Source organism: Salvia miltiorrhiza, chromosome 8 (genome assembly GCF_028751815.1).
Source record: "Salvia miltiorrhiza cultivar Shanhuang (shh) chromosome 8, IMPLAD_Smil_shh, whole genome shotgun sequence".
NCBI lineage: Eukaryota > Viridiplantae > Streptophyta > Magnoliopsida > Lamiales > Lamiaceae > Salvia > Salvia miltiorrhiza.
This window is the reverse complement of record NC_080394.1, coordinates 2,811,809-2,830,863: the sequence shown is the minus strand read 5'-3', so window position 1 is coordinate 2,830,863 and position 19,055 is coordinate 2,811,809. Positions and strand designations below refer to the sequence as shown.

The 19,055-nt window shown below is 35.1% G+C and overlaps 3 protein-coding genes across 6 annotated transcripts; all 3 read left to right on the top strand.

Annotated features, from left to right (window-relative positions):
* Window positions 1-521: 521 nt before the first annotated feature.
* Window positions 522-5,044, top strand: LOC130999988 (disease resistance protein RGA2-like). Of its 2 annotated transcripts, XR_009093623.1 has the most exons (3): window positions 522-4,104; window positions 4,612-4,712; window positions 4,805-5,044. XR_009093623.1 is itself a non-coding variant. In XM_057925701.1 (2 exons), the coding sequence occupies exons 1-2, from the start codon at window positions 729-731 to the stop codon at window positions 4,623-4,625; spliced, it is 3,390 nt and encodes a 1,129-aa protein (XP_057781684.1). In that variant the 5' UTR covers window positions 522-728; the 3' UTR covers window positions 4,626-5,044. The 2 variants fall into 2 exon arrangements, 1 of the variants encoding a protein (XP_057781684.1); XM_057925701.1 differs by having other exon boundaries at window positions 4,612-5,044.
* Window positions 5,045-7,486: 2,442 nt separating this feature from the next.
* Window positions 7,487-9,344, top strand: LOC130997128 (putative disease resistance protein RGA3). Its single transcript, XM_057922390.1, has 2 exons — window positions 7,487-7,649; window positions 7,768-9,344. Exons 1-2 carry the CDS (start codon window positions 7,487-7,489, stop codon window positions 9,342-9,344), a joined length of 1,740 nt encoding a protein of 579 aa, XP_057778373.1.
* A 2,399-nt stretch (window positions 9,345-11,743) lies between these two features.
* Window positions 11,744-16,086, top strand: LOC130999989 (disease resistance protein RGA2-like). Of its 3 annotated transcripts, XR_009093625.1 has the most exons (3): window positions 11,744-15,428; window positions 15,713-15,782; window positions 15,877-16,086. XR_009093625.1 is itself a non-coding variant. In XM_057925702.1 (2 exons), exon 1 carries the CDS (start codon window positions 12,028-12,030, stop codon window positions 15,406-15,408), a length of 3,381 nt encoding a protein of 1,126 aa, XP_057781685.1. In that variant the 5' UTR covers window positions 11,744-12,027; the 3' UTR covers window positions 15,409-15,428; window positions 15,713-16,086. The 3 variants fall into 3 exon arrangements, 1 of the variants encoding a protein (XP_057781685.1); XR_009093624.1 differs by having other exon boundaries at window positions 11,744-15,782; XM_057925702.1 differs by having other exon boundaries at window positions 15,713-16,086.
* The last annotated feature ends 2,969 nt before the right edge of the window (window positions 16,087-19,055 follow it).

Here is a 19,055-nt window from a genome sequence, read left to right as displayed (position 1 = left end):
CGTCCCATTGATCTTGTCCCATATTCCTTTTTTGTTTGTCCCACCATCTTGTCACATTTCTATAAATAACACTCCTACTTTATCACTTTATCATTTTCTCTCTCCTACTTTATCACCTTATCTCTTTCTCTCTCCTACTTTATCTACACACTTAACACTACTAATACTCTCCTTAATAATCGTGCCGAAACCAAATGGGACAAGCCCAATGGGACGGAGGGAGTATAACATTCGTGTTCAAGGCCCTGTAGCCTATTGAATTGGGACAATACAATTAATAAATTTGTTTGTTTCATTTTATATGGCACGCAACCGGCTATATATATTCCACATGAGTGTCAATATATGTTAGCCAAGCATTAGAGTGATTAATATCTAAGATCAAATGAATTTTTAAATTTTTTTATTTAATATTATTATTCGATGATAATAAAAAAAGTATATATATGTTTGACCTCATTATTCTTTCCTTTGTGAATAAGAAAACATAAAAACAAGCCAAAAAAAGAGGGAAAGGGGTTAAGGAGAAGCGGTATTGAGAAAGAAAAGAATAAGAATGAAAACAAGGCAAAGAAAGAGAAAGAGGTATGAGGTGTTGAGAAAGGAAAGAATTAGAATGAAAGGCTGTATACTCTTCAGCTTGCACCACTCGTCCAATTCTATTCCTTTGCTCAATCTCTCTCTCACTCAATTTCTCTCTTTCTCTCTCTAAATTATCAGCACAAAGAATGGAAGGAGAAGCTGCTGCTGCCGCCCTTCAAGCTCTAATTCAAAACCTCATCGACCTCTCCAAGAAAGAGATCTCTCAAATCCGAGGTCTCGACAAAGAAGCAGCAAAGCTGGCTGCGAGTCTCGACACCATCCAGAAATTCTTGAACGATGCCGAGAAGCGTGACATCACCGGCGAAGCTGTCAAGAACTGGTTGAAGAAGCTTGAAAACGAGGCGTTCGATGCTGACAATGTTTTGAATGAGCTCAACTATCATATTCTCTCCAAACAAATCAAGCCCAAGAAGGCAAAGGTACCATCATGCTTCTCATGCTTCAAACATATTTCACGTTCTCGAAATATGGCTCTTAGAATCAAAGAAATCAATGAGAATTTGGAATCCATTAACAAAGAGGCTGCCGAGCTTGGCCTCGTAGAGAGGCTTGCCAATGAGCCCACTTTGGTTAATGCTGGATTCGAAACTGATTCATACACTCTTGATCCAATTTTTATTGGAAGAGATGATGTTATGTCGGAAATAGTTGATATGCTTACCAATAGCATCACAACTGATGAACGTAGAGTTTCCATCCTTGCCATTGTCGGGATGGGGGGAATGGGGAAGACCACGCTGACTAGGAAAGTCTTCAATCATATGAAGGATGAGACTCGATTTGGATCACATATTTGGGTGCATGTTTCACCAAATTTTGATCCAATCTTTCTTTTCAAAAAAATTCTCAAAGAGTTGACTTCTTATGAAGTTGAAGTTGAGAGTAAGCAAGATATTCTTTCAAAGCTTCAACAAGCATTGAAAGATAAAACTTATCTTCTTGTTCTTGATGATATATGGAATCTAGATGCTTTAAAATGGGAAGATTTTATCAATTCCTTGTTGGGAGTTAGTTGTATCAAGGGGAATGCCATTGTTGTTACGACAAGAGATATGAAGGTGGCTTCAATTGTGAAAACACTTCATGAACACGAGTTGAAAGGCTTATCGGAGGAAGAGTGTTGGTCGATAATTAGAGCAAAAACCTTTGGAGAAGGAAACGTTCCATCAGAATTTAAGACTATTGGGAAAAAGATTGCAACCAAATGTCAAGGTTTGCCACTAGCTGCCAATGTAGTTGGGGGAACACTGAGCAATCAATCCGAGGAAAAATGGCGTTCAATCAAGGAGAAATGGCTTTCGCCAGATGAAGGAGGAGATTATATCACAAAAATATTAAGATTGAGCTTTGATAATTTGTCTCTGCCATCACTTAAAAAGTGCTTTGCGTACTGTGCGATGTTTCCTAAAGGCTCCAAAATCATGAAACAGAAACTGATTGAGTTTTGGATGGCAGAAGGTTTTCTTCAAGCTGATGGAAGGGATGAGATGGAGTCCGTGGGTGAAAAATTTATCAACGTTCTTCTCCACAACTCTTTACTGCAAGTTTCAGAGAGAGATGATTACGGAAATGTAAAAAGTTGTGGTATGCACGATCTTGTGCACGATCTGGCTTGTTCTGTTTCAAGTTCCTCTAACAGTACATGTGGTAGCCGATTTCGATATATGACTCTCGGAAAGGAATCAAGTCCTATCCCAAAAGAAATGGCGAAATCTCTGCGTACATTATTAATATCATATGGATGTGATAGTTCTGGTATCAACTTCTCAGACTTCGAAAGTTTGCATGTTTTACGTCTTGAGTATGGAGTTAAAGAGTTGTCAAGTTCGATTCGAAAGTTGATACATTTGAGACATTTTGACATTTCAGAAACAATGATTGAATATTTGCCGGATTGGATTGGTGAATTCTTTCACTTGCAGACGTTGAGAGTAGACACAGGATATTTGAAGAAACTGCCAAGTACAATTAAGTACTTGATTAACTTGAGGCATCTTTATATTACTGGGAAGGTAGAGTTGCCTGCGGGAATCGGGCGATTAACTTGTCTCCAAACGCTGAAGTACTTTCCAGTGGGGGACGAGAATGGGTGCAAAATTGAAGAGCTGGGAAGTTTGAATAATCTTAAAGGAGAGCTAAGGATTAGGAATCTGGAAAGGGTTGATGACAAGGAAGAGGCTGAGAAGGCCAATTTATTCAAAAAGTCAAAAATATTGGATTTGCATTTGGAATGGAATGATCGCAGAGAAGGGGAAACAAATGATGAGAATGTATTGGAAGGCATGCGTCCACACTCAGATCTGAGGAGGTTGCATATTGGCGGATTCAAAGGCAAAAGATTTCCATTATGGACTCAGAAGATGTCAGATTTGAACAAGTTAATATCATTAACACTGCGGAACTGCAAAGAATGTGAAGAGATCCCAATGTTGTGGCACTTGCCCAATCTCAAGTCCCTTAAGTTGGAAGGATGGAGCAATTTGAAGTGTATAAATTCATCATTCTACGGAATGGTGAACAACGACACACGCATTGTTTTTCCAGCTCTCGAAAAGCTCGAATTGCATCGCATGCCTAAGCTGACAAAGTGGGCAGAAATAGAAGTTTTGGGTGCAAGTGAAGTGAAGCCATTTCCTCGCCTCCAACATTTGAAAATTAAGTGGTGCGAGCAATTGATGAGTGTTCCAAGTCATGTCTCGTCATGCCTTGAATATTTGTTCATTCGTGAGATCGGTGTGAAATGTCTCCCAGCTGATTGGTTATTCAGTAACAACCAGACTCTCTCTAAATTGTATATAAGGCGGTGCCCCAATTTGAGAGAATTAGGGGATAGAGATAGCGGCGGAGAACAATCCCAACGAAGCTTCACATCCCTTCGCCGTCTCAGGATTGAGGAATGCAGAGCATTGGAGTATTTGCCATGTGAAATGCTAGGATTCTCTCTTGAGGAGCTGTCGTTGAATTGGTTAAGTAGTCTAAAGAATCTAGGAAGGGTAATTGAGTACCTCCCAAGATTGCCTCGTCTAACAGAATTGGAAATTAGAGGCGTTCCTAAATTTATGGCCACTGGTTGTCTTATGATTTCGCGTTTTCCCAGCTTGAGACGAATAAGTATCGATGTTAGTATGGGGGTGGAGACTGTGGATGCCATATTGCAAGGATGTTGCCACTCACTTGATAAGTTACATTTGAAGGGGATGGAAAGTTGTGAATGCCTACCGGAATCAATTCAACTTCTCACTGCTCTTTCTCGGTTATGGTTATTTAATTTTGGAATGGAAGAGTTACCTGAATGGTTTGGGAACCTCTCATCCCTAAAGGATTTGAGGTTAGATAACTGCAAAAGGCTAAGGCGTCTACCCTCTATGGATGCAATGCGACGCCTCACCACATTAAAACAACTATCTATTTGGGATTGCCCGGAATTACCGATTAAAAGTGAGGCAGCTGATTCTGAATGGCCCAAGCTTTTTCATATCCCCCGCATCATCGTCGGTGCCGGTGAGTATCAATATCTGTATTTGTTTATTTTTATAAAAAGTTTTACATGTTTTATTTATTTGAAAGAATTCTAATCATCAAAAATTGAGGTACTCTAGTAAAATCTATCATCTTATCTGATGGAGTTTCTAATTCAGTTGTTATTAGTGTGGTGCTCCACTTCATCTTAATATGCTTAAACAATAGGAGATAAATTAATTTGAGTTTGTTTACTACTTCTTCCGTCCCACGAATCTTGACACGTTTGGTTTCGGCACAGAAATTAAGGAATTGTAGATTAGTGTTTTAAGTGTGTAGGTAATAAAATTTAAAAGTGATAAAGTAGAAGAGAGAATGTAATTAAGACCCCTTATTTTTGGACTAATTATTACCTTATTTGGAAATGTGTCAAGACTCGTGGGAAGGCCTGAAAAGAAATACGTGTCAAGATTCGTAGGACGGAGATAGTACATTTTTACATTGAGCCTTTTAGCTTTTTTCCATTAATTATTTTCTGTGTTGATACAGATGATTCTGAATAAAGTGAAACGAGGAAACAGTTGTATTTGGGGTGTTTCTAAAGATAAAGAATTAGAAGGTGAAGCAAGGGATCAGTGAAGAAGGAATGAGTGAGTATCTATTTTCTTCATTATGATGTGCTCAACCTCTTTTCATAATTTTTTAATTTCCTATATTTATTTATTTGAACTTTTGTTGATAGGATTATTAAGCATGTGGATACCAATTTGTTTCGGACAGACAGAGCAATCTCCACCTCTACTCATGTTTTTACATTTCTATTATATGTGGTTTTATCTTTTATGCTATATTTTTCTCTACCTTTGGATTGAGACTGTAAATTGTAATATAATTTCCCTATTATATGTTTTTACAAATGAATTATCATTTGTATGGACTATCATTCTGAACAAATAATACAACCCTAAAAATATTTTACGGGGATGTTTGATTTGTTGATGTAATAGATAAAATTGATAGAATTAAAGGATGATTAAATAATTCACTCAACTTTAAGTGATAAATAATTATTCAATTGGATGATTAGAATGCAGATGTAATAATTTATCACGAGTCAAATCATGCAAAATCAAACACTAAAAATTTGTGGATAAGCTGCATTAGATGGGTGCAAAAGAATTATTGACATGATTGTATAATACCTAAAAGACTTAAAAACTGGGGGTCACGGCCTAGCTTAGCTTCTAGTAGAAATCTATATATTATATAAAAGATCAGTACAACGATAATTTTTTTACCGTTGAATTTTCGCTCTCCCATTATTTTATCTATTTAGCCCATTATTCTCTCCCTATTTAACTACCTAGCCGCCATTCTCTCTCCCACTCTCTCTATTTTTTTTTCTTTGCGTGTTTTCAATTTTGGTTTCAATTTGTTTGATAGGAGTACTCAACTTATGAGTCTGGTTCGATGTGTTTAATTATCAACTGCTATGAATTTTTATTTCTATAACCAGAAATTGAATTTTACTATAGTATGATATTTGAAGTTTTTATTTATCATTACATCACTCCACTTTTGGAATTTAATTACTGATGACTTAGTCGTGCTTGATTAAGCTTATTTTAAAGAGCTTATAATATGAAATTTTTAAGAGCTTATGAGTTATAAAAGTATTTGGATAATTGAGCTTATAAATTAAAAAGAAAAATTTTAGTTAGTGAGAGAAAAAATTTTGTTAGATAGAGAAAATCGAAAAATATAAAATTAAAATGATATGTGATGAAAATAAAAAATCATAATTGAGTAATTTTTATAAAACAAGTGTTACTTATAAGATAATGAGAAAATAAGTTGGTTTTAGAGGAAAACTGATTCGTTATACAACGTAATTACGCGAACATATTATTTCCTTTCTATTTTCTCCAGTTCTAGAATCTGACAAGGTCAAGTCTCACTAAATTTGCAATATTCATTTTTTTCCACTGGAAAAAAGATTGAGGAAATAATATCTAGAGGCAGAGAGCCTGAACTAATTGACTCCAATAATAGCACGGCAATTGAAAACTATAATTAATCTTTAATAGACTAGCAAAAATAGCAAAAAGAGCGCGTACATTGTATTTTATTTGATAAAATAAAAAATATAAATATAATATTTATTATATTTAATTTTTCAATTAACAATTTGATTTATTTAATTCTATTAACCTTTTAGAAAATCTATTGGTTCATTATTCCGCCCGCGACCTCAGGCAAGGGGGACGTTGCCCCCCTCGACCCCCCGACTCGCTGACCGGACTGCTCTGCGAAGCGAGAGATTCAAGGCATAACAATAATAATACTAGTATTGATGAAAATAAAAATTGATCATGATAAGGATGATAACGGCGATGATAATAATAGTATTGATGAAAATAAAAATTGATCGTAATAAGGATGATAGGCTGATAGCGGCGATAATAATAATTAGAGTATTAATAAATGATAGATGAAAATAAAAATTGGAAAAGGTTATGCCGGTCGTAATACGCAAACTTATATCTAGAGCACGATCTGGTGCGTTTATTTTATCAATCCTATGGCTGATATTGTATTTAGAGGGTGATTTTTTTTCGCAGGGTTCGAATCCTGGAGGGAGCAGAATATTTTAAATTTTTTATTCATCAATATATACTGCATTGTTCATCAGTATATACGGCCCTGTTCATCAATATATATGTCTTATTCATTACGAATTTTTGAATTTTTATTTTTCATCACTATATACATCTTGTTCATTAGATATATGTTTTGTTCATTAGTATTATATGTTTTATTCATTGTACTCATGTTACACGAAAAATAGGGGGTCTCACTGGAGCGCGCCCCTATATATATATATATAATATATATATATAGGGAGAGGTTCAAATAAGAACCACTAATAAAATAAGAACGGAGAACCATTTTAAGCCATTCGATCATCAAGATCTACGGTGGATGGATGCAGGTGCTGGGTTCGAATCCTGAAGGGAGCAAAAAAATCATTTTTTTCGGATGCATTAAATTTAATAACGGATGCATTAATTTGTATAGCAGATGCAGTAATTTTATTGGTTCTTATGTTCTCACGATAATTGTGGTTCTTACTATAACTGCACCCTATATATATATATATATATATATATATAATGAAGAGTTAGGCTATAAACTCATGAATTTAATATAAAATATCTATAAAGATAGACTAGTCAAAAATCAAAGTATTAACAAAAGTGTCGGCAAAGATTGAAATACATAAAATGAAAAAGAAAACCATATGTAGAATGAAAGGCTGTAGACTCTTCAATCAGCTTGCATCACTCATTCAATTCTATTCCTTAGCTCTCTCTCTCTCTCACTCAATTTCTGTCTTTCTCCCTCTAAGTTATCAGCACAAAGAATGGAAGGAGCAGCTGCTGCCGCCGTCCTTGAAGCTCTAGTTCAAAACCTCATCGACCTCTCCAAGAAAGAGATCTCTCAAATTCGACGTTTCGACAAAGATGCAGCAAAGCTAGCTGAGAGTCTCAAAATCATCCAGAAATTCTTGAACGATGCCGAGAAGTGTGACATCACCAGATGAAGGAGGAGATAATATCACAAAAATATTAAGACTAAGCTTCGATAATTTGTCTCCGCCATTACTTAAGAAGTGCTTTGCATACTGTGCAATGTTTACTAAAGGCTTCGAAATCACGAAACAGGAACTGATTGAGCTGTGGATGGCAGAAGGTTTTCTTCAAGGTGATGGAAGGGATGACATGGAGTTCGTTGGCGAAAAATTTATCAACATTCTTCTGCACAACTCTTTACTGCAAGTTTCACAGAGAGATGTAGAAAGTTGTGGCATGCATGATCTTGTGCACGATCTCGCATGTTCTGTTTCAAGTTCCTCTAACAACACAGGTGGTAGCAGCCGAGAACGATACATGATTCTCGGAGCCCACAATCGTGGAGATGAATCAAGTCCTATCCCGAAAGAAATGGCAAAATATTTGCGTACATTAGTAATATCTTTCGAAGTTGATATTTCTGGTATCAACTTCTCAGACTTCGAAAGTCTGCATGTTTTACGTCTTGACGATGGAGTTGAGGAGTTGTCAAGTTCGATTAGAAAGTTCATACACTTGAGATATTTTGACATATCAAACACAGGAATTAAATATTTGCCGGATTGGATAGGTGAATTCTCTCACTTGCAGACTTTGAGAGTAGATGCACCATATTTGAGAAAACTGCCAAGTACGATTAAGTACTTGATTAACTTAAGGCATCTTTATATTAATGAGGATGTGGAGTTGCCTATGGGAATTGGGAGATTAACTTCTCTCCAAACACTAAAGTACTTTCCAGTGGGTGACGAGGATGGCTGCAAAATTGAAGAGCTGGGAAGTTTGAAAAATCTTGAAGGAGAGTTAGAGATTCGTAATCTGGAAAGGGTTCGTGACAAGGAAGAGGCTGGGAAAGCCAATTTATTCAAGAAGTCAAAAATATTGAAGTTGTGTTTGGAATGGGGTGAAGACAGAGAAGGTGAAAGAAACGATGAGAATGTATTGGAAGGCCTCCAGCCTCATTCAGATCTGAGGGTGTTAGAGATTTGGGGATTCAAAGGCAAAACATTTCCATTATGGACTCGGAAGATGGCAGTTGGAGATGTAGTGCTTAACAAGTTAATGTCCTTATCACTCATTGACTGCAGAGAATGTGATGAGATCCCAATGTTGGGGCACTTGCCCAATCTCAAGTCCCTTCTGTTGAAAGGATTGAGAGATTTGAAGTGTATAAATTCTTCATTCTACGGAATGGTGACCAACGAGACATGCATTGTTTTTCCAGCTCTCGAGAGCTTCCAATTGAATTCCATGCCTAAGCTGGCAGAGTGGACAGAAATAGAAATTTCGGGTGAAAGTGAAGTGAAGGTATTTCCCCAACTCAAACATTTGGAAATCTATGATTGCGAGCAATTGATGAGTGTTCCAAGTCATGTCTCGTCATGCCTTGAATATTTGAAAATTAATGGGACTGGTCTAGAATGTCTCCCAGCTGATTGGTTATTCTGCAACAACGAGACTCGCTCTACATTGGATGTAATCGACTGCTCCAATTTGAGAGAATTAGGAGATAGCGGCGGAGAACAATCACAAGGAAGCTTCACATCCCTTTGCCGTCTCCAGATTGATGAATGCGAAGCGTTGGAGTATTTGCCATGTGAAATGCTGGGATTCTCTCTCGAGAAGCTGTCGTTGAAGAGTTTGTTTTAATAGAAGCATTTGCATGTGTATTTTATTTGAAAAAAATTATAATCATCAGAAATTGAGGTACTGAAATTTGTGTTTTAATTTTATTAAATTTATTTTACAGATGAAAAAACTCATGAAGGCATATGAAGGTGTCCCTCGTAAGTGCTGCTTACATGGGTATGTGAGATCAAGTTAGCAAAAAAGATTTGGATTGGATTATAAACCAACCTCTCGATTAATGAATGACTTAGATGGAGATGAGGTATGTAGTTTATCTAACTCCTATATTTATGTGTTAATGGTGCGATGTATTAAATTAGTTGTTTTATAATTGAATTTTTTGTAGTTTAATATATTAATTTATGGCATGACGATGAAAGTATGATAGTTTAATCTATTATCAAATTAATATATAATATTACGTATCCCACCTAGAAGGTGGTATATAGAATCCCAAAGATCTAGATGATATATTTCGAGCTCTTGCTTTATAAATGAACTCTACTCTTTGATTGAAAATTTTGGCTAGATCAATCATTTTTTTTTTTTTTTTGTGATAAGTTAACAAGTAAATAATTAAATTTAAAGACCATGCCATGATAAATTTGGATCCAAGACCTTTAGTCTTAGGTATTAATCAATCTATCATTAGATCAACACACGCAAATGACTAGATCGATCATTTAGTTTTTCATTGACCTAACTCCACTTCCGACACACGTAGTATGAGAAGAAACCCTCGGCGGTGCATTGTTACATGAGACAATATGGTGTTTCGGAGTTGGAAGCTCGTGCCCAACTTGAACAACAAGTGAAGAATGCCTTGAGCTAACGCCGGCATTGATGCCGATCCTTAAGCGCCGTGACGATTTGAAGATATGAATCTTGGAGGAATTAAGTAATTTCATTTCAATAAAAGATTAATGGAGCTACTATGATAGATTAATACAGCATATGTTATTGTCTATGCCTCGAATTTATGCTATCTAATATGTAACAAAGGCATTCTCGAGGTCTTGTCCAACTCCATGTATGGCGATTGCCAAAAATGGGTGCAAAAGAATTATTGGTATAATTATCAAGAAAGAAAAAATCTAAAAGCTAGCCTTAAAAACTGGGTGTCACGGTCTAGTAGTAGAAATTATTGATGGGTGAAATGAAAGAGAATAATATGATTGTTGGGTTAATCATATATGTTTCGATTAGATTGTTCAAAATTATAATTTCTATAGGGAAAAATTGTAGAATTATAATTTTTCTTAAATGTGAAAAAAATAAAATTAAATGTAATATGAGATGTGATACAATGATATGATTGAGGAGGGGACCTATCGTATGCAGCTAACTTGGATTTTGTGGCAAGTGAAAAAAGGGCCTGTATTTCTAGGCCAAAGCCCGCCAAATTTTATGGGCTTTCTACAAAAGAATTTTAAACAGTTCCAGTCGAAACTTGCTGTATTGTTTTTGGCTGTTTTAATTTATCGGCCCAACTAGTTACTTATTTTATTCATAATAATTAGGTCAAGACACCAATTTTATGCTTCAACCGTTTCAAAAAAAAATATGCTTAACCAAAAAAAAAAAAAGTTGTATGCTTCAAGAACATATTTCATTTGGATTGTCCCATTATTGTTGTCTCATTTTCATATAAGTTAATTTTGATAAAAAAAAAAGTTAATAAAGCATAATATTTAAATATTGTAGAATGTCTAATTTATTTTAACAACCTAATAAAATAAATAATGACAGATATATTAAGAAACAAAACACAAAAAATTACGATAAATCATAAAATAGAGGGAAGAAATAAGAGGGAAAAAATGTCAAGTAATAGATGACCAGTACCCATTACATTTGCTGAATTTTGTTCACACTGCTCCAAATATTAGCTGTAGGAGAGGCACCGTTGGAGAAGGGTTTCACTGCATTCAAACATAAATTTATATTTTATTATTTTATTTAGAGGGATAAAAATTAAAGAGGTGGTCTTCTGTACACCCGGGTGTACCGTACACTCAGATGTAAATGATACTAACACTAAATGACACTAACATCAACACTATTTTAGAATGACACTAACACTATTTTGATTTACAAATGACACTAACATGTTACATAAATAACATTATTTTGAAATGACACTAACATCATATTAAAATAACACTAACATCATATTAAAATAACACTAACACTAAATGATATTATCATGTTATCGAAATGACAATGTACACCTGGGTGTATCGTACATCATATTATCATGTTATCGAAATGACAACGTACACCTGGGTGTATCGTACATCCGAATATAGAGGAAATTTTGTGAAAATTAAATACACCTCGAAGTATCATGTGAAACAGGAAAAAGAAGAATGTTCAATTTTCTTTTCTTTTAATTGGAAAAAATTGCATTATAAAGAGGTAATGCATAGAAGTTTCTATGTAACCGATTTATAAAGGTATCATATTTATATATTTTAATACATTTACCACATAGTCAAAGTCATAGTTTTAAAAAAGTGTCGGCAAAGATTAAATATATAAAATGAAAAAAGAAAACCTTATCTTCGAATGAAAGGCTGTAAACTCTTCTGCTTGAACACTCATCCAATTCTATTCCATAGCTTTCTCTCTCTCACTCAATTTCTCTCTCTCTCTCTCCTCAAAAAAATTCTCTCTTTCTCTCTCTAAGTTATCGGCACAAAGAATGGAAGAACCTCTTGCTGCCGCCGTCCTTCAAGCTCCAATTGAAAACCTCATCGACTTTCTGAAGAATGAGATCTCTCAAATCCAAGGTGTCGACGAAGAAGCAGCAAAGCTAGCTGGGACTCTCGAAATCATCCAGAAATTCTTGAACCACGCGGAGTCGGGCACCATCACCGGCGAAGATGTCAAGAGCTGGCTGAGGAAGCTTGAAGACGTGGCGTTCGATGCTGACAATGTTTTGGATAAGTTCAACTATCATCGCCTCTCCGAACAAATCAAGCCCAAGAAGGCAAAGGTACTATCATTCTTCAAGCATATTCCACGTTCTCGAAAGATGGCTCTTAAAATTAAAAAAATACGTGAGAATTTGGAGTGCATTAACAAAGATGCAGCTGTTCTTGGCCTCAAAGAGAGGCTTGCTGCCGCTGTGCCCACTTTACATGATGCTGATGCTTCGGAAACTGATTCATACGCTCTTGATCCTATTTTTATTGGAAGAGATGATGTTGTGTCGGAAATAGTTGAGATGCTTACCAATAGCATCACAACTGATGAACGCAGAGTTTCCATTTCCATTGTGGGGATGGGAGGATTGGGGAAGACGGCATTGACTAGGAAAGTCTTCAATCATGAAATGGTGAAGACTCGGTTTGCATCGCATATTTGGGTGCATGTTTCTCCAAATTTCGAACCGATCACTCTTTTAAAGAAAATTCTCAATAACTTGGCTTCTCATCATCAAGTTGAAAATGCGAGTAGACAAGTTGTTCTTACAAAGCTTCAAGAAGCTTTGAAAGATAAAACGTATCTTCTTGTTCTAGATGATGCATGGAATGAAGATCTTTTCAAATGGAACGATTTTATGAATTCCTTCTTGGGAGTTGGTTGTGTCAAGGGAAATGCCATTGTTGTTACCACCAGAAGTAAGAAGGTTGCTTCAATTGTGAATCCACTTCATACACATGAGTTGGAAGGCTTATCAGAGGAAGAATGTTGGTCGATAATCAAAGTTAAAACCTTTGGAGAAGGAAACGTTCCATCAGATTTTGAGACTATTGGGAAAAAGATTGCAACCAAATGTCAAGGTTTGCCACTAGCTGCCAATGTAGTTGGGGGAACACTGAGCAATCAATCCGAGGAAAAATGGCGTTCAATCGAGGAGAAATGGCTTTCTTCAGATGAAGGAGGAGATTATATCACAAACATATTAAGATTGAGCTTTGATAATTTGTCTCTGCCACCACTTAAGAAATGCTTTGCGTACTGTTCGATGTTTCCTAAGGGCTACGAAATCATGAAACAGGAACTGATTGAGTTTTGGATGGCAGAAGGTTTTCTTCAAGCTGATGGAAGGGATGACATGGAGTCTGTGGGCGAAAACTTTATCAACGTTCTTCTGCACAACTCTTTACTGCAAGTTTTATGGAGAGATGAGTACGGAGATGTAGAAAGTTGTAGCATGCACGATCTTGTGCACGATCTCGCTTCTTCTGTTTCAAGTTCCTCTAACAATACAGGTGGTAGCAGCCAAGTTCGATACATGATTCTCGAAGAAGAAGAATCAAGTCCAATCTCAAAAGAAATGGCAAAATATTTGCGTACATTATTAATATCATATGGATGTGATAGTTCTGGTATCAACTTCTCAGACTTGGAAAGTCTGCATGTTTTACGTCTTCAAGGTTATGGAGTTGACGAGTTGTCAAGTTCGATTCGAAAGTTGATACATTTGAGATATTTTGACATTTCATGTACAATGATTGAATATTTGCCGGATTGGATTGGTGAATTCTTTCACTTGCAGACGTTGAGAGTAGTCTCAGAATATTTGAAGAAACTGCCAAGTACGATTAAGTACTTGATTAACTTGAGGCATCTTTATATTACTGGGAAGGTAGAGTTGCCTGCGGGAATCGGGCGATTAACTTCTCTCCAAACGCTGAAGTACTTTCCAGTGGGCGATGAGAATGGGTGCAAAATTGAAGAGCTGGGAAGTTTGAATAATCTTAAAGGAGAGCTAAGGATTAGGAATCTGGAAAGGGTTGATGACAAGGAAGAGGCTGAGAAGGCCAATTTATTCAAAAAGTCAAAAATATTGGATTTGCATTTGGAATGGAATGATCGCAGAGAAGGTGAAACAAATGATGAGAATGTATTGGAAGGCATGCGTCCACACTCAGATCTGAGGGGGTTGCATATTGGCGGATTCAAAGGCAAAAGATTTCCATTATGGACTCAGAAGATGTCAGATTTGAACAAGTTAATATCATTAACACTCGTTAACTGCAAGGAATGTGAAGAGATCCCAATGTTGGGGCACTTGCCCAATCTCAAGTCCCTTGAGTTGGAAGGATGGGACAATTTGAAGTGTATAAATTCATCATTCTACGGAATGGTGAACAACGACACACACATTATTTTTCCAGCTCTCGAAAAGCTCAAATTGCATCGCATGCCTAAGCTGACAGAGTGGGCAGAAATAGAAGTTTTGGGTGCAAGTGGAGTGAAGCTATTTCCTTGCCTCCAACATTTGGAAATCTATGATTGCGAGCAATTGATGAGTGTTCCAAGTCATGTCTCGTCATGCCTTCAACATTTGAAAATTGAGGGAATTGGTGTGGAATGTCTCCCAGCTAATTGGTTATTCACTAACTACCAGACTCTCTCTGAATTGTATATAAGGCGGTGCCCCAATTTGAGAGAATTAGGGGATAGAGATAGCGGCGGAGAACAATCCCAACGAAACTTCACATCCCTTCGCCGTCTCAGGATTGAGGAATGCCAACAATTGGAGTATTTGCCATGTGAAATGCTAGGATTCTCTCTTGAGGGTCTCTACTTGGACAGTTTAAGTAGCCTAAAGAATCTAGGAAGGGTAATTGACTGCCTCTCAAGATTGCCTCGTCTAACAGATTTGGATATTAGAGGCGTTCCTAAATTTATGGCCACTGGTTGTCTTAAGATTTCGCCTATTCCCAGCTTGAGACAGGTGCGTATCGATGTTAGTATGGGGGTGGAGACTGTGGATGCCATATTGCAAGCATGTTGCCAGTCACTAAAAAGCTTAACTCTGGAGGGGATGGAAAGTTGGGAATGCCTACCGGAATCAATTCAACTTCTCACTGCTCTTTCTCAGTTATGGTTATTTAATTTTGGAATGGAAGAGTTACCTGAATGGTTTGGGAGCCTCTCTTCTCTAAGTTTGTTGGTTTTAGAAAACTGCAAAAGGCTAAGGCGTCTACCCTCTATGGATGCAATGCATCGCCTCACAACATTAAAACAACTAAAGATTTGGGATTGCCCGGAATTAGTGATTAAAAGGGAGGCAGCTGATTCTGAATGGCCCAAGCTTTCCCATATCCCCAAGGTTTCCTTGTATTGACGGTCACAGTGTCGGTGATGGTGAGTATCAATATATGTGTTTGTTTGTTCTAATAGAAACAATTAGATGTGTATTTTATTTCAAAAAAAATAAAAATCTAATCATAAGAAATTGAGGTAGTCTAGTAAAATCTATCATCTTATCTTATGGAGTTTCCAATTCAGTTGTTATTTGTTTGGCGCTCCACTTCATCTCAATATGCTTAAACCATAGGAGATTAATTAATTTGAGTTTGTATACTACACTTTTACATGGAGCCGTCATTTTATCTTTTTTCTATTAATTCTTTTTGGTGTTGATACAGATGATTCTGAATCTGAATGAAGTGAAACGAGGAAACAGTTGTGTTTGAGGTGTCTCTGCATAATTAAAAGGTGAGTATCTGTTAACTCCATCATGACTTGCTCAACCTCTTTTTATAATTTTTTAATTTCCTATATATTCTTTGTTTGAAACTTTTGTTGATAGGATTATTATATTGAAGTTGAAGAGGGATGCATGTGGATATCAATTTGTTTTGGACAAATAGATCAATCTCCACCTCTACTCATGTTTTTACATTTCTTTACATGTGGTTTTATGCTATGTCTTCCTCTACCTTTTGGCTGAGACTGTAAATTGCAAGATAATTTTCTCATTCTAGTTTAACTTGAAATAAATTTTCATTTGCATGGACTATCATTTTGAACAAATAATACAACTCTGAAAATATTTTAGGGGATATTTGATTTGATAGATGAGATATATAAGATTGATACGTAGTATTAGAGGATGATTAAATACTTCACTCAATTTTTGACGATAAAAAATCATTCAATTGAATTATTAGAGTGTGGGCTCAATTATCCATCACGGGCCGGATCATGCAAATTAAAAGTTGCATTAGATGGGTGCAGCTTGTAGTAGAAATTGATGGATGGATGAAATGAAAGAGAATTTTATGATTGTGGGGCTAGGAAGATGTTTTAAAACCTCTCTTAAAATGAGAACTAGGATCCTAATCTTGGCTTTTGAAATTTTAGATCCAGTGATTAGGAAGAAAGTTTCATTAGTTTTTTTAAAACGTGTGTTATAATTTTTATTGAGCGGAAGGTTTTTTTTTGTCTTTTACATTATTATTAATTAATTAATGACTATAAATTAGTAGTGTAATATGTGTTGTCGTGTGTTTTCATTTAAGTTTTCTAATTAACGAATCAAAGATTAAAAAGAAATATGAATTTTGATTTATTGTCGTTTTTTGTTGATGTATTATTTTTTTTTGTGAAATTTGTTTATCATATTTTTTTAAAACGATTATCAATTTTAATTGCATAGTTGGTATCTGAAGCTGCATAGTTGTTGTAGTGTACTGTGTTGCAAAAATGAAAAATTTTAATGCATAATGTGGTAATTTTAATTGCATAGTTGGTAACTGAAGTTGCATACTTGTTGTAGTGTATTGTGTCGCACAAATGAAAATTTTAAATGCATATTGTGTTAATTTTAATTGCATAGTTGGTATCTGAAGCTGCATAGTTGCTGTAGTGTACTTTGTTGCACAACTGAAAAATTTAAATGCATAATGTGTTAGTTTTAATTGCATAATTGGTATCTGAGGCTGCATAGTTGTTGTAATGTATTGTGTTGCACAAATGAAAAATTTAAATGCATAATGTGTTAATTTTAATTGCATAGTTGATATCTGAAGTTGCATAGTTGTTGTAGTGTACTATATTGCACAAATAAAAAATTTAAATGCATAATGTGTTACTTTTTAATTGCATATGCATAGTTGGTATCTGAAATTGCACAAACGAAAATAAATATAGATGAGAGAATGTGATAAAGAATCCCATAAAAATCGATTCTATAGTTAATTCAATAAAATACAAATGACTTAATTAACCTTTAAATTATATCTAACTAAAAAATGGCACTTATTAATTAGAATATCTAATTAGGCATGTTTTATTAAATGAAACAATCTTAACCACTAGATCTTCAATTTTAAAGGCGAAGATTAGGTTCTTAGTTTTCATCTTAAGGGGGGTTTCTATGTTAACCCCACCATGTGGGGCTAATCACATATGATTAGATTAGATTGTTCAAAAATATAACTTCTATAGGGAAACATTGTAGAACTATAATTTTTCTTAAATGTGAAAAATATTTTTAAATGTAATAGGAGATGTTATGCAATGCTATAGGATTGAGGAGTGCCCTATTTTATCAAGTTAAATTGGAATTTTGGGCAAGTACAAAAAGCCCGCGTTTTGACTTTAGATATTTCTAGGCCCAGCCCACCAAAATATATGGGCTTTCTACAAAAGAATTTTAAACTGTTACCAGTAGAAATGTAGAAATTTGCTGTATTGTTGATTTGTTGTTGGCAGTTTTAATTTATAGGCCCAACTTGTTACTTATTTTATTTATAATAATTAGATCAAGACACCAATTTCAAGCTTCAACTTTTTCTTAAAAAAAAAAAGTTGTATGCTTCAAGACCCTATTTTATCTGAAGTCCAATTTTCCCATTTCCTCAAAAGTTTGAAGTACTGTTTTATTTTGCAGAAATAAAGGTTTTGTGGTGGAGTGATGTTCAAAAGTGAAAATATATTTTTTGTGGAACATATCAAAATAATAAAAAGTGCATGTTTTCAAAAGGCGAAGGAAATAATAGATAAAATTACTTACAAATAGTGGGTGAAATATCCTAGTTATTTCAGGAAAATTTTCATATTTTATCACAAAGTTTAATAGTGTCATGCTTTTAAATTTTGACAAATTGATATAAATTCTTGAATATTTATATGAATATTTTTATGGCAAAGTTTGATTTTTGTGATATTATTGAAAAAATGTTGAAATATTATGTATAAATTTGTCAAAATTAAAAGGTGCAACAATATAAAAAAGTACGTAAAATATTGTGATAAAATTTATTTGTATTTTCCCTTGCAATCAACAATACATTATTAATGATAGATTTCCATAAAGAAAAAAGAAGAAAATTGCTTGAGTAATGATGAAAAATCTTTAATTAATTTACTTGTGGAAGTGGTTGGGTAGTTCATCATTGTCTTCACTGGACATGAATTCGCAGCCTTACACGAGCTAAATTTGTGGCAAGTGAAAAGAAAAGGCTCGCGTTGTGACTTTAGATATTTATAGGCCCAAGCCCACCAAATTTTATGGGCTTTCTACCAAAGAATTTTAAACAGTTTCCAATCGAAATTTGCTGTATTATTTTTGGTAGTTTTAATTTATCGGCCCAAGTTGTTACTTATTTTATTTATGATAATTAGGTCAAGACACCAATTTTATGCTTCAACGGTTTCAAAAAAAAAACAAAATATATGCTTCAACATTTCTACAAAAAAAAAAAAAAAAATTATATGCTTCAAGAACATATTTTATTGAGTTGGACTTGGGTGAGGGCACCCGCATGGGATGCGGCCGGGTCGACCCGCGCCCCAACCCTGACCCGGATCCGCGCCTCTGACCCGTGCCCATTTGATCCGTCACCCCAAATTATTACATTTGCTTATAGTAAATGCTACTTTTAATAAGTACAACATATACATTTATTCGCACAAATATATACTTTTGTAAATATAAGTATTTATCTTCATTTAATATAAAGTATTATATTTTTAAACCCTAAA

Coding starts and splice junctions, on each gene's coding strand:
- LOC130999989 (XM_057925702.1), top strand. CDS start 12,028: ATGGAAGAACCTCTTGCTGCCGCCGTCCTTCAAGCTCCAATTGAAAAC.
- LOC130999988 (XM_057925701.1), top strand. CDS start 729: ATGGAAGGAGAAGCTGCTGCTGCCGCCCTTCAAGCTCTAATTCAAAAC.
- LOC130997128 (XM_057922390.1), top strand. CDS start 7,487: ATGGAAGGAGCAGCTGCTGCCGCCGTCCTTGAAGCTCTAGTTCAAAAC. Junction 7,650..7,767: donor CTTGAACGATGCCGAGAAGT/GTGACATCACCA, acceptor TGTTTACTAAAG/GCTTCGAAATCACGAAACAG.